Source organism: Sphaerodactylus townsendi, linkage group LG06, assembly GCF_021028975.2.
Source record: "Sphaerodactylus townsendi isolate TG3544 linkage group LG06, MPM_Stown_v2.3, whole genome shotgun sequence".
NCBI classification, from domain to species: Eukaryota; Metazoa; Chordata; class Lepidosauria; order Squamata; family Sphaerodactylidae; genus Sphaerodactylus; species Sphaerodactylus townsendi.
Genome location: NC_059430.1, coordinates 121,004,281 through 121,017,201, shown reverse-complemented (window position 1 = coordinate 121,017,201; position 12,921 = coordinate 121,004,281). Strand labels below are relative to the sequence as shown.

The following is a 12,921-nucleotide window of genomic DNA, read 5'->3' as shown; positions in this document are numbered from 1 at the left end:
GGCAAAATGTTTTGTTAAATGTTTTTATTCAGTGTTATTAGTTAAAAGTCTAGTCTTTGCTTTGACGTACTATTTTTTCCACAAGCAAGAAGATTTGACTTTTTCCCCCAAATGGAAAAGCATTCAAAAATAACACTGATAGCCGCATGCAGTCTGAGGGGAATTTTCCCACGAACAAGAAGATTTAGGACTTTTTTAAAATGGAAGATTCAACTGTGACATCACCCTCCCCATGTGGCATCAGCCGGGAAGAACAGTAGAAGAAGAAGAAGAGTTTGGATTTATATCCCCCCTTTCTCTCCTGCAGGAGACTCAAAGGGGCTTACAATCTCCTTGCCCTTCCCCCCTCACAACAAACACCCTGTGAAGTAGGTGGGACTGAGAGAGCTCTGGAGAAGCTGTGACTCAGCCCAAGGTCACCCAGTTGGCATGTGTGGTGGAGTGCACAGGCTAATCTGAATTCCCCAGATAAGTTTTTCCTTCATTAACCCTTCAGGGCGGCAAGAGCTGGGAATCAAACCCGGTTCCTCCAGATTAGATACACGAGCTCTTAACCTCCTACGCCACTGCTGCTCCACTGCTACCATATATCCATGTTTCAAGTGACACAAGAGTGAACAGTTAATTCACTCTAACTGCAACAACTTTTTCCCCCGTGTGTGGTCTGGGCTCCCCCTGAAGAACCCCACAATACTGGCCCAGAAACCAGAGAGCCTGATGTGGTAATGAATGGTGCCATCTCGCACGTCATAGATATTGATGTGATTGTTCTGACGCCCGGAAGCGAATTTCAGCACTTGGCCGTCACAGTCTATAGCCATGTCCGCGTTGTTTTGGACACACAAAGGCTCCTCGGCATATTTCTGCACGGCAAACTCCAGGCAGCTCCGCAGCCCTTCCGAAAGCACACCCCAGGACTGTAAGTTGCTCTTCACCCGCAGGAGATCACGAATGCTCAACGGCTCCTGGCGAATAGACAGCCTAGCAAGGTACATTTCAGCCGTCCGTTCCTGGACGTCGAATTGGATGGCGTTGTGCAAGATGTACACCGAAATCTTCGCGAGTCGCCGTTGCCGGAGAAGAACTGTACGGTTTGTCCGTCGCAGTGGATGACCATTCTGGAATTCTCTTGCACTGAGAAAGGCTCCCGGCAAAAGCCATCAATGGCTTCGTTGAAACAAGCCTGGAGCAGATAGTTCACCCCGCTCAGGCGGTCGCGGTGCCTCAAGAGGTTCCCAAGGGTCAGGGGTTCATAGGAAGACAACAGGACAGCAACATAGTGCAGCAAGTCCCTTAGGATTTTGACGACACTGTGTGGGGTCCACTTATGCTTGTTGGTCACAGCGACCTCACGCTCAGTGCTTGACAGAGAATAATCCACCTTTTGGACAGCAAGCCAAGTAGAAGACAAGAGAACAGCACCCACAATCACCACAGTTGAAAATATCAGGACTCTCTTGACCTGGGCTATAAAGGATCGCAGGAATGTACCAAGGGCCCACTGAAGGCCATTTCTGAAGATGTCAGCCATATTCCTAAAGAGGGAGGGAGAGAGGGAAGAAAGGAAGGAAATTTGACAACATCAGTTTTGGCAGCCAATAGGGCTTTTTCTGTGGTGGTACTCGCTGGTACTGAGTTCCAGCCCCATTGCGGGGGCTCTCCCAAGTGCTGAGAGGGAACTGATAGAGACAGGTGGAACCATAAAACGTACTGGTAGCCAATAGTCCAAAGACAATATTCCATACTTTGTTTTGTTTTTAAGTTACAGTCTGCTTCCACTTCTTATATTTTCAAAGTGACAATAACCATACACTCTTGTACTAGGGAACGTTCAAAGTTAATAATCTTCTATTTCCTTTTCTCTAGCTTGCAACTGTAAATGGTTCAACCGTAGGAACTAAATGATTGGAGAATAAGGCCCTTTCTTTCTTGCCTGTTGTTTGCCAAATCATGTCACACACCCAACACACCACCATAAAGATGGAGGGGGATGGGGATGGAAAGCTATTTGCAGCTCTGCTGGTTGTTCTCTGCTGGAAGCCGAAAAAGTTTGACTCAATTATTCTGGCCCAGCATACTGTTCAGCCAAAATCTATGGTTAAACAGAGAATACAAGATATTGAGCATCAACAACATCTGACAACATTTCCTGGCTTATTGCTCCCTCTCTCAAGAACGGACCATTGGTACTTACCCTGAAGGGGCCTTCTCCTGGGGGGCGATGAGGGCATCTTGGATGGGTGATTTCCAACCTATACTCAGGGAGGCAGGACTAAACGATGTCACTTCCTGTGGAATGGTTGGACTCCATCTTAGATCCCCAGTATTGTTCCTGCCTATCAGGGAGTGCAGTGCTTGTACCGGGCTCCAAGCATTTTATCTGTTTTTCAGGCTGTATTGGTTTATTTTTCTTGTTTTTACCTTCCTGTTTCAATCTGCTGTGCCTCTCTATCTCCTGTCAAGAAAAATAAACCAATGTTTTAGACAGTTTTTGTACCATGTGTTATATATTTGATGTTTTCAAATCTTGTTTTGGATCTATTATTTGATGGAATTATTAGCTGAACTTTGTATATAGCTATCGGTCGATGACCGTAAAATAAATAAGTGACTCAATGATAAAGCACCTGTTTTGCAAGCTGGAAGATCCCAGATTCAATCCTCGCTAGGTGTGCGCGCAATTTTTTCAGGTATGGCTTTAAAAGACCCAGCACTTTCTGAAAAGGCCAAAACCAAAGCAAAAACAAAGCTGAATCCCCATGTTGATTTTTTTTGGATTTTTTCAAAAAAATTCAGGTTGTTAAAATCAACCTGAAAAATTTTCTTCTGGGAGAGCTCTTTTCAGGGATTTGGTCACTGGCTCTGACTTCAAAGATAAAGGGGGAAGGGGATGGAGAGCTATTTGCAGCTCTGTTGGCTGTTCTGCTGCTGGAAGCCGAAACAGTATTTGGCATTTTTCGGCTTGGGCTATGCGGCTTTTTCTGAATAGCCTGATGAGGTTGTTGTTTCTTCAGATGAGCTGAAACAAACGTAGAAAAACCGGAATGGTATTTTTCATGGCTTTTTCCCATTTGGCTTCACTCAAATGCCCAGCCCTAATCCCCACTATGTCCAGATAAAAGGGTCAGATGAGCCCTTTGGGGAGGTGAGAGGTAGAATGAATGAATGAATGAATGAATGAATGAATGAATGAATGAATGAATGAATGAATGAATGAATGATGGGGATGCAAAATACCTTTATCTGAGGCCCCAGATAGCCGCTGTCAGTCAGAGTGGACAAAACTGACCTTGATGGATTAATGGTGTGGTTCAGTATAAATCAGCCTCAAGTGTTCAAGGCTTCATGGAGCTGCTCTCTTAGTTTTGCCTTGTTACCTAACCTGCAGCTATCCCAGCATTACCTTCCCAGACTGTGTTCAGAAACTGTTTCTATCCCCTTCCGCTTGGACTAGCAGGCCTCAGAAAATCCCTTTCTCTTCTGGTACCCTGGAAAGCGTTTGCCAGAAAGAGGAGAAAACCCTGTGCTAAATGGATGGATTCTGTATACTGCACCTGTTCACAGACACCACCCACCTACTAGGACAGCAGAAAGGATCACAGATCATTCCAGATGCAGATATGGTTGCAAGCTCCATCTTAGAAAATACCTGGAAATTTGGGGGTGGAGCCTGAGGAGGGAGGGGTTTGGAGAGGGGAGGGACTTAAACGGGATAAAATGCTAGAGTCCACTTTTCAAAGTGGCCCGCTTCTCCAAGAGAGATCAGCTAGCTAGCCCCAGGGTTTCTATGTGCAGTGAAATAAACTTTTCAAAAATTAAATACGAATGACATATTCATTCAAGGGAAATCAGCCCAATTCACTGAAAAGCTGCCGGAAGCACTGCATGGACATGCCCAATTTGAATGAACCGGGCAGAATTTCTGCACCTGTCCTGAGCGATCCTGCGCTGGGAAGAAGGATGCGCTTGTAACCCCCATGCCCAGAATGGGTTGAACCAGTAAGGGGGTGGAGACTCAGAGCAGCAGAAAGGCTGCAGAGCTCTTTGGAGAAGACAAGGCTACCAGACTCGGACCTTGATTTCTATAAGCCCTTAACACCTTGTTAAGGTAAACTGCAATATTATTGGGAACTACTGGGAAGGTAGTTGTTTGTTTTTGCTATGTTGAAAATGTTGGAGTTTATTGTTTCAGGGTTTCTTTTTGTGGTTGTAATGGGTGAGAGTTCTCCTGGAAACCTTCATCATGTTGCATCCTGTTCATCAAGCCCTTGGAGTCTTCAGGAGCCAACCCACTTGCAAAGAAGAATTGGACTTGGCAGTATCAGTAGACTGTAACTAGAAGGACTTGAAATGCAACCTGAACAGGACCTTGAATTGTAAATGTTAAATGTTGATGTTTAATGTTATTTGTAAAGAGAAGTAAACTGTTTTGTTTAAATTTGGTTCTTTGCAACTCCTTCCAAGTACTGCCCCACAGAACCCACAAGCTGAGGTTACACGCTCTCCAGATTCCCAGCGCAAGGTCCCCTTTCCAAGTGACAACAGCTGTTAGGGCAGGTATAACCTTTCCCCGGATGCTGCAAACAGCTTTGGGGGCCGCGATGGGTCAGGCGGCGGAAGGCTGATAATTCCCATCATGATAGCATGTTTAAAATCCCACGTGAAAAATCCCAAACCCAAATATTTCTCCCTATCGCGTTTGGTACTCACAGAATCGGTGCCGCTCTTTCGGCCATCTCCTCTCATTGCACGGGAAATCACACGCACAAAAATTCACTTTCACTTTCTGACAAGTTGCAAACCACGTGACTTAGTGTACGCCCGCAGCAGAGCTTTTATTTACTTTTTTCTGCAGTGGACTTCCCGGGACTTTCCAATTGCTTTGAACGTCCTTGCTCCCGCGCCCATTTCCAGTGCAATCTCCCGCCTGACAAAAAATGAATGAAACGGGTTTTTCCCACACGGCATGGGTCCATCTGGCTTTGCACGCGTGCCTTCCAGCAGGGGGCAGCGTGGAGCCGCCAACGCGTGCCCGCCCATACACACGCGCCACCCCGGGCAGAAAGAGTGTGGTTTCCGCGGCGGCAGGAAGCGGACTTTTTTTGCACCGGCTGCGCTTCCTCCGTAGCAACTTCAAACACCCTCGAGAAACTCCGGCAAAGCCTCGCCGGTCCTTCGCTGGAGTCGCTTCTGGTGGGTCAAGTGCTCGGCTTGCAATGTGTGTGTGGTTTGCAAACAGTTTGCAAGAAATCAGGGGCTTTGGAACACCGGGCGGCATTGCAAAAAAAATAAAGCCGCCGGGCCGAAGAAAAAAATCCCCCAAATTGCGCTTTGGGGAGCAGAGGTTCCCCGGAGTGGCGGTGGGTCGTCCGAGGGGGTCTGCTCGGGACTGTCGTGGGCTACCGGTTGGAAGACACGTTTAGCAGGACGTAGCGGGGGGCGTGTGTGTGTGTGTGTGTTTGTCGGCTTGGTGGCTCTTGAACCTCCGCTGAGATCCGTGGAGTTTCGTTTTCACCTCCTGCTGGATGTTATTGCTTTACAGTTTGTGTGACTCGCCCTAAGTTTCGTGGCTATGGCTGGTGCATCTGTTTTTGAGGGCGGGAGGAATGGAGAATTGCTACTGTGGGTGCTGGAAGTCCTGCTGTAACCCCTGGGATGGATCCCACTTGCAATGGGCATGAATGAAGATCCCCACACCCCACCCCACCCCGTGATTTTGCAGCGACCACATGCAAAGCCTGGCCCTTTCAGACTTCTGTCCCAAGGAGAATCCCAGCCAAATGCAGCTTCTCACCTCCTCAATTAGAGCACTGCACCCTTCCCTCCCTCCCCTTTTTACGAAAAAGTTTATTCCTTCCCCTTTGAACCAGTGAATCAGCCAATGAAGCAATTTAAATCAGGGTGCTGGTTACCAAAATCTCAGGCTGATTCCGCATGGGCCAGCAGTGTGAAAACGGTGTGAAAATGGCGCAAAAGGGTTTAAAATGGTGTAAAAGGGTTTATACTGTTTTCACACCGCTGTTTTTGGCCCATACAGAATCAGCCATAATGACTTTTTTGGAACGTTAAAGGAAGAGAGGACATAAGAGAGGACACCGCCCAGAGCCCCTAGAGGATGGGGCGGTATAAAAGTTTAATAAATAAATAAATAAATAATTTGCAGTGTTATAAAAATGGCCGCACACAGACACCCCCTTGTCGGACAGTTTAGCAATATTTCCTTTTATTTCCGGTTGCACTAGGTCAGAATTGGAACCGATTTTAAAAGGGGGGGGGTCTGACTTACTTCCTATTGCGATAGGTCAGAATTGGAACGGATTAAAAAAAAAGAGAGAGAGATTGTGCTCTGAATTTCCAGCCCTTGGCCACTTTAAAGGTTATGGCCCTGCTACAGGCACTGCAGGTGGGGTGGGTGGGTAGTATAAAGGATAAGGCAGTAGGACGCAAGATGAGCCAGTAAATAGCACAAAGGGATGAAATATGGAAGAGAGTGCAGTTGAAATGGGTCATGTGTTGGGAGAGGAAGGGGGCAAGAAAAGGCCCAGAGGGGATGCCGTAATGGGAGGCTTGGTTGTGTGAACTGCTGTGGGTGTTTGGGGTGTGGGTCCGCAGGAGACAAATGGGATTGTGTCCTTGGGATATATGTATATAAGAAGAAAAGAAACAGGAGTTTTTTTTTCTTCGAGTTGTAGAGGCTGTTGCTGCAATGGTTACAACGGCAATAGAGCAGTGTAGGGTGCATTCCTATATGTCCCTGGGGGAATTATGAATTTTCACCTATTCACCATCCTTAACCAAGGTTCATTGTTCGGATGATAACTTCTTTTCTTTGCTTCCCCCTGGGCGGTTGAACACCCCAGACAAATGACAGGGGTTGTTGGTTGTTAACACGCTGCACCCCCTTGAATGTACAGACAAATGTGGGGTCTGTGCTCCTTGGGGATGGTATTTAAGAAAATAGAATGACGTGGTTGAATAACACCCCATTCTTTTTGGGAGTCCGTAGTTGCTTAATTCAGATTAGTTTTCCCCGTAACTAGGGTGGCTGAAGGATGGGCTTTCATTCAGCATGGCCTAGAGCAGGGGTGGCCAACCTATGGTGATCCAGATGTTCATGGACTACAGTTACCATCAGCCCCTGCCGGCCATGCTGACGGGGCTGATGGGAATTGTAGTTCATGAACATCTGGATCACCATAGGTTGGCCACTTCTAGCCTAGGGGTTTAAAATGAGGATTTGGATCCTCCAACCAATAACAATGTGAGCCAGTGTGGAGTAGAAGCAAGAGTGTTGGATAAACTTGGGTTCAAATTCTTGCTCGGCAAGACGTGGGATCAGTCATATGTTTTCAGACCTAAATCTACTTCGCGGGATTGTTGTAAGGATTAATTAAGGGGGACCAAGTGCATCCCCTTGAGCTCTTTGAATGAAGGAGGGGATAAATAAATAATCACCTAAAGCTGACAGGATTGTATGTATCTGCGTTGGTTTCATCTCCCAAACAGCTCTTATACCTTTCCAAAGTTCCCAAGCCCTCTGGAAACGATACCCCACTCTTTTCCATGGCTTCCTTGCCAGGTTGTATCTGACCCATTCATCCTTGGTATGTGGTTCTAGCAGAGACCTTGTTTGAGGAAACATGGTTTTATACCCAACACAGAATTTATTTAGGACATTTTTTTATCATGTTCTTTCTTCAGGCCTCTCAAGGCAGTGTTCGTCGTTCTCCCATCTTCTATTTTACCCTCACAACAACTCTGTGAGGTACATTATGCTCAGAGAGAGTGGCTGGCACAAGATTGGCCTGTACATTTAATGGCGAGTGGGGATGTAAACTTGGGCCTTCCAGAATTTCGTCTGACAACCACTCCAACCACACTGGCTCAAATGAAAAAGATTCCTTGTCGTTTTGTGCACCCTGTTCCTGTCCTCCATACAGCCTCAACCCAGGGACGTAAAACACAATAGTCTGTAATCTACTGCTCTTCTCAGCAAGGTTTGAAATCCTCCAATTTAAGTGATTCTTTCTTTGGCTTAAGGCCATGGTGGCGAACCTTTGGCACTCCAGATGTTATGGACTACAATTCCCATCAGCCCCTGCCAGCATGGCCAATTGGCCATGCTTGAAGGGGCTGATGGGAATTGTAGTCCATAACATCTGGAGTGCCAAAGGTTCACCACCACGGGCTTAAGGCCTCCTTAGAGGTATTTTACAGAAAGGGAAACTGATAGAGGTGAACAATTGCCAGCAATCCAGTTATGAGTCGTGCTTACCTTTATGCCACTGCACTAAGCCAATTGCACAGAGTTACTGCTCTCAATATTTTTACTTCTTGTGAGACCTCTGTATATTTATTTCTTATTGTGAGATCTCAAACTTCATGTGTTCCTAATAAAGGAATCGTACGTAACCAGCATTTAAGCTGCGGAAACTATATGGATCCACGTATCAACTATGAGTAACACTAGGTGATATTTACAGTTTCATATACTGATGTTTTGTTTATTTGAATGTTGATATAGTTCATCTCTAGAATTATAAAAGGTTGCTTATTCCTGCAGAAGAAGACGGTTTCTTAGACCCGAGGAAAGCTTCAGACTTTGCGGAGTATAGTGGTAAGAAACAGGCAAGGGTTCCCAAATTGGGGAAAGAAGGTTGGTTTCTTTAAAATGTTTAATGGTATGGGTTGTGTTCTCTCTCCCTTTTCCTCTCAAGCCTCGACTTGATTTTATGGTGGACCAGCCCCCAATGGCTTCGCCCAACGAGGCTCAATTCCTAGATGAATATGACATCATTACTGAAGAAGACATTGAACAGATTAAAGATGCTCTCGAAGAAGGAAGAATGGCGGACGCTGCGTCCAAGATTATGGAAAACTTACAGACCTTGGAGAACGCTCACCTGAATATCGCAGTAACAGGAGAGTCTGGCTCCGGCAAGTCCTCTTTTGTCAACGCTATCCGGGGCCTAGGGGACGAAGATCATGGAGCTGCCCCCACTGGAGTGGTGGAGACAACATTAAAGCCCACGCCGTATCCACACCCCAAGCACCCCAACGTGATGGTTTGGGACCTGCCGGGAATCGGTACGCCCAACTTTCAGTCCGACAAGTACCTGAAACAGGTGGACTTCTCCTGCTACGACTTCTTTATCCTTCTCGCCTCAGAGCGCTTCAGATCCAACCATGCTCGCTTGGCCCAAGAGATCCAGAAGCAGGGCAAACGTTTCTATTTTGTACGTTCCAAAGTAGACTTGGACTTGGAGGCCGCCAGAAAGCGTCGACCGCACACCTATGATGAGGGGAGCATCCTTCAGCTAATCCGCCAGAATTGCCAAGAGTGCTTAGAGGCTGAAAATGTGGTCTCTCCCCGCATCTTTCTCCTTTCCAGCTGGGAGTTGAGCAAGTATGACTTTATGCTGCTGGAGGAGACTTTAGAGCGAGAGCTTCCAGGCCACAAGAGACACGCCTTCCTCCTAGCCCTGCCCAACATCTCCCTAGAAATCTTGCGCAAAAAGAAACAGGCCTTGCAGAAACAGATCTGGAAGCTGGCCACTGTCTCATGCGGTGTGGCGGCCGTGCCCATCCCCGGTCTCTCCGTAGCCTGCGATGTGACCATCCTAGTCAAGTCCCTCTCAGAGTACCGCAGGAACTTTGGCCTGGACGATGAGTCCTTGGACAAGTTACGAGAAGGTAAGTAAACTCTGTGGAAGAGATCTGCGGTTATCGAAAGTCCCTCAAGTACAAAGAGATCTCCAAGGATGTAGTGGTGAAGATGCTTACCAAGGCTGGTGGTGGAGCGTTGATGGTGGTAGAGTATTTTGCCAGCACAGTGCCCATATTTGGTTCCCTGGCTGCTGGGGGGATCTCCTTTGGCACTACCTACTACATGCTGTGGAGTTCCCTCAACGAAGTAGCTGAAGACGCTCAGCGTGTTCTCATCAAAGCCTTAGAGTCTGAGGTTTGATATGATTCTTGGTATGTTGTGTAGCACAGTCTCAATGCAGCTCAAGTGAAATAGAGCTTTTTTCTATTTTTCCTAGCCCAGAACCCTGCTCATCATCTAATGAAAGCAGGAAGGGATATGAGATTGTGAACACCGGTTGATGACCAAACTGGGGTTTGCTGTTCTGTATTTCTGTTGCCTAGTTCGTGTGGATTCCACTTTAGGAGTCCTGAGAAAAAGAAGTGGTGTAAGTTGTTAATGAAACTAGAAGTTCTCACCAGTATTTTTGTGAATTTACCATTTCCAAGGCTCTATGGGCATTAAATTGAATACTTTTAAGTTTGCTCTGTAAAGGTACCCAAAACTTGGTGCTTCCTGGATTTAGCACACCGAACTATTGGGTATTTGCCAGAAGCCTGCTTGCAAAAGCCTGGTCTGTTCATTAACTAGACAAAAGATCAGTTTTCAGTATGATCTCCCTAGTAGTTTTTAATTAAAATAGTATTTATTAGATAATATAGTTCATGGTGCTATACTTCTACAGAAGATACAGCTGATTTGATTTCGTGGGAGCAGTATGTGATGTTACTATATTAGGGAACATACTTTATGGACACTTGGGCTAAAAGCCTTTGCCGCCCTGAATTTTTGTATGTTTTCAATTCACCACTTTGCGTAACTTGAACCTCTTTCCCCATTTCTTTCTGTGAAGGTCATCTAATTGCATTGTGCAAACAGGTTCATTGACCTGGCAGACTGACCCCAACCTAAATCCTCTGGCTTTTATGAAGGAAAAAGTTAGTGTCAAAACCTGCTTCCATCCTATCTTCTTTCTAATTCTTGGGAAGAGGGTGTTTTTTTAAAAAAAAAACTTTTTTAAATGAGAAAAATTAAAAGACTGTAGAAATTTTTTTCAATGGAAAAGATTCTTTTTTCAATGGAACAGATCCTATTTTCACAAGCTGTTTTGCTCTGTTGTAAGTAGGTCTTGGGAAGTCCACGAATGAAGGTGTCCTTGATAGGCAGTTATAAGATGAAGTGTGACGATTAGCCACCCATTGAGAAATTCAAACCAGTTAGTTGGACGAGTTCCGATCTATGGCTTTTGCCCTTGACCAGCAATATTCTCAGAGGACCACGTGATCTGCATTATTGAGATCCTGAATTTTGTTTGTGTTTTGACTACAAAAATTGCAAGCTTTCAGCTTTTAAAAAAAACTGAATTCACATTAAAAAAAATTCTTTACTACTGGGTTCAGTCTCAGCATTTCTTATATGTTTATAAACTGTGTTGTAAACAAGTGGTAAGTTCTGTTAAGAAAGGGAAAAGTTCAACGGAAACACAGCCGTGGCGAAATTCCCGGGTATCAGATCCTGGCTGCTGGGAACTGGCATAGCTAGCTTTGTAGGGAGAGGCTGTTTCAGGCTTGAATTGGCAGAACCACAACACAATCGTGAGGGGCACTACATTGCATCAGCCACATTTTTAAATGTGCCCTGAAAAACCAATTTTTAAAAACCTATATATTAAGGCTGTGGTTTAGTCCACTTCCTGATGAATTGGTTTGTAGAGTTATTTTTTTAACAAAAGGGTATATGGGAAATTATGCCTTCCTCCCCCTCCCCCCGTGCTCCAGAATGGTATAGTCTGTTCTTTTACCATTTTTGCCTCGTTCGAGAAGCAGACCCCAATCACATCACTGGGTGCCATCCTCAGGTGTCTCCAAGTTCAATTGGGTCCAGCTCAGAGTCCAAAGTCTCTCAGAGGCTGGGTTTATGGGGCTCTCTGTACACGGGAGGGGCTGTGGTTCAGTGGAAGCACCTCTGTTTGGCATGCAGAACGTTCCAGCTTCAATGCCTGTCATTTCCAATTAAAGAATCTGGCAGGAAATGATGCAAAAGGCCTCTGCCTCAGGCCCTGAAGACCTACTGCCAGCGTAAGTAGACAACTGACTGGGATTCAGTATAATGCAGCTTAGTGTGTTCCTGAGCATGTGTACTTTAATTCCTGACAATGTGCAAGAAAAAAGCCAGTGCCAGAAGTGTGATTAGTGCACGAATTGCAAATGAAGGGACAAGAGCGGGAATGAACTCGACAACCTTCCTTGCATTTGAACTGGCATTTTTGAGTGTATTATTTCTAGTTAAATTTGAACTGCTGCATCACCCTAACCAGTAGATTATGGTTAGGCTTGGTCAATACCCTAGAAATTCGGACTTATTCGGACATAAATTATCTGTATGCCCGAATAAGAAATAACATATTCGGATACACTTGAATATTCGGGTATACCCAAAAAATTCAGGTCCATCTGATTCTTTTTGGGTTTTTTGTGTTTGTGCCTGCAGGGGCGCATTTTTAAATCTAGCGGCACCAGAATTTCAGGGTATCGTTCAGAGACTCTCCTGATGATGTCACCCGAGTTTGGTGAAGTTTGTTTCCAATGGGAGCTAACAGGAGATGGGGCTACCCTTTTGAGGGTCCATAACTTGGGGTCCTGCGTGTTCAGGGATTCCCCATCAAGTTTCTACCAGCATGGCCAATTGGCCATGCTGACAGAGGCTGATGGGAATTGTAGTTCCTGAACATCTGGAGAGCCGCAGGTTCCCTACCCCTGCTTTAGACCCTCTGAACCAAACTCAGGTGGTATCAGGACGATCTCCAGATGAGACCCTGAAATTTTGGTACTGCTAGCTTTAAAAATGTGCCCCCTGCAGGCCAAAACATGAAAAAACACCAAAAAAGCCCACATGCTTTGCAGTCGGATTTGTTCCTATTTGGGCAGATGTTCGGACCGATTTTTGCCTGAATGCGCAGATTCAGGCCATATCTGGGATTCGATACACCCCATTCTCCAAGCCTAATTATAGTGTGCCTATTTAGCCTTTCTCCTCCATCTGTTTGAAAGTTAAAATACAATAAACCATAAATGCTCTTGTATCAAAGTATCATGTTCAAGAATGTGTGAAATAAT

General features: G+C 45.6%; 2 protein-coding genes across 3 annotated transcripts; one reads left to right on the top strand and one right to left on the bottom strand.

Annotated features, from left to right (window-relative positions):
- Positions 1–560: 560 nt before the first annotated feature.
- On the bottom strand, positions 561–4,908 carry LOC125435266. Of its 2 annotated transcripts, XM_048501455.1 has the most exons (3): positions 4,711–4,908; positions 2,628–2,717; positions 561–1,535 (listed from the first exon to the last, which is right to left on the bottom strand). In XM_048501455.1, the coding sequence occupies exon 3, from the start codon at positions 1,529–1,531 to the stop codon at positions 956–958; it is 576 nt and encodes a 191-aa protein (XP_048357412.1). In that variant the 5' UTR covers positions 1,532–1,535; positions 2,628–2,717; positions 4,711–4,908; the 3' UTR covers positions 561–955. The 2 variants fall into 2 exon arrangements, with proteins under 2 accessions (XP_048357412.1, XP_048357411.1); XM_048501454.1 differs by lacking the exon at positions 2,628–2,717.
- Positions 4,909–5,062: 154 nt separating this feature from the next.
- On the top strand, positions 5,063–11,191 carry IRGC (immunity related GTPase cinema). Its single transcript, XM_048501451.1, is given in 3 exon segments — positions 5,063–5,193; positions 8,718–9,743; positions 9,746–11,191. Coding segments are annotated over 2 exon segments (1,233 nt in total). The 5' UTR covers positions 5,063–5,193; positions 8,718–8,732; the 3' UTR covers positions 9,968–11,191.
- Positions 11,192–12,921: the final 1,730 nt, after the last annotated feature.

Bases quoted from the DNA above. Each gene is read 5' to 3' on its own strand.
- LOC125435266 (XM_048501454.1), bottom strand. From the start codon at position 4,736: ATGGCCGAAAGAGCGGCACCGATTCT. The intron at 1,536-4,710 runs GTGAGTACCAAA...CTCCCTCTTTAG, and splicing joins GAAAGAGCGGCACCGATTCT to GAATATGGCTGACATCTTCA.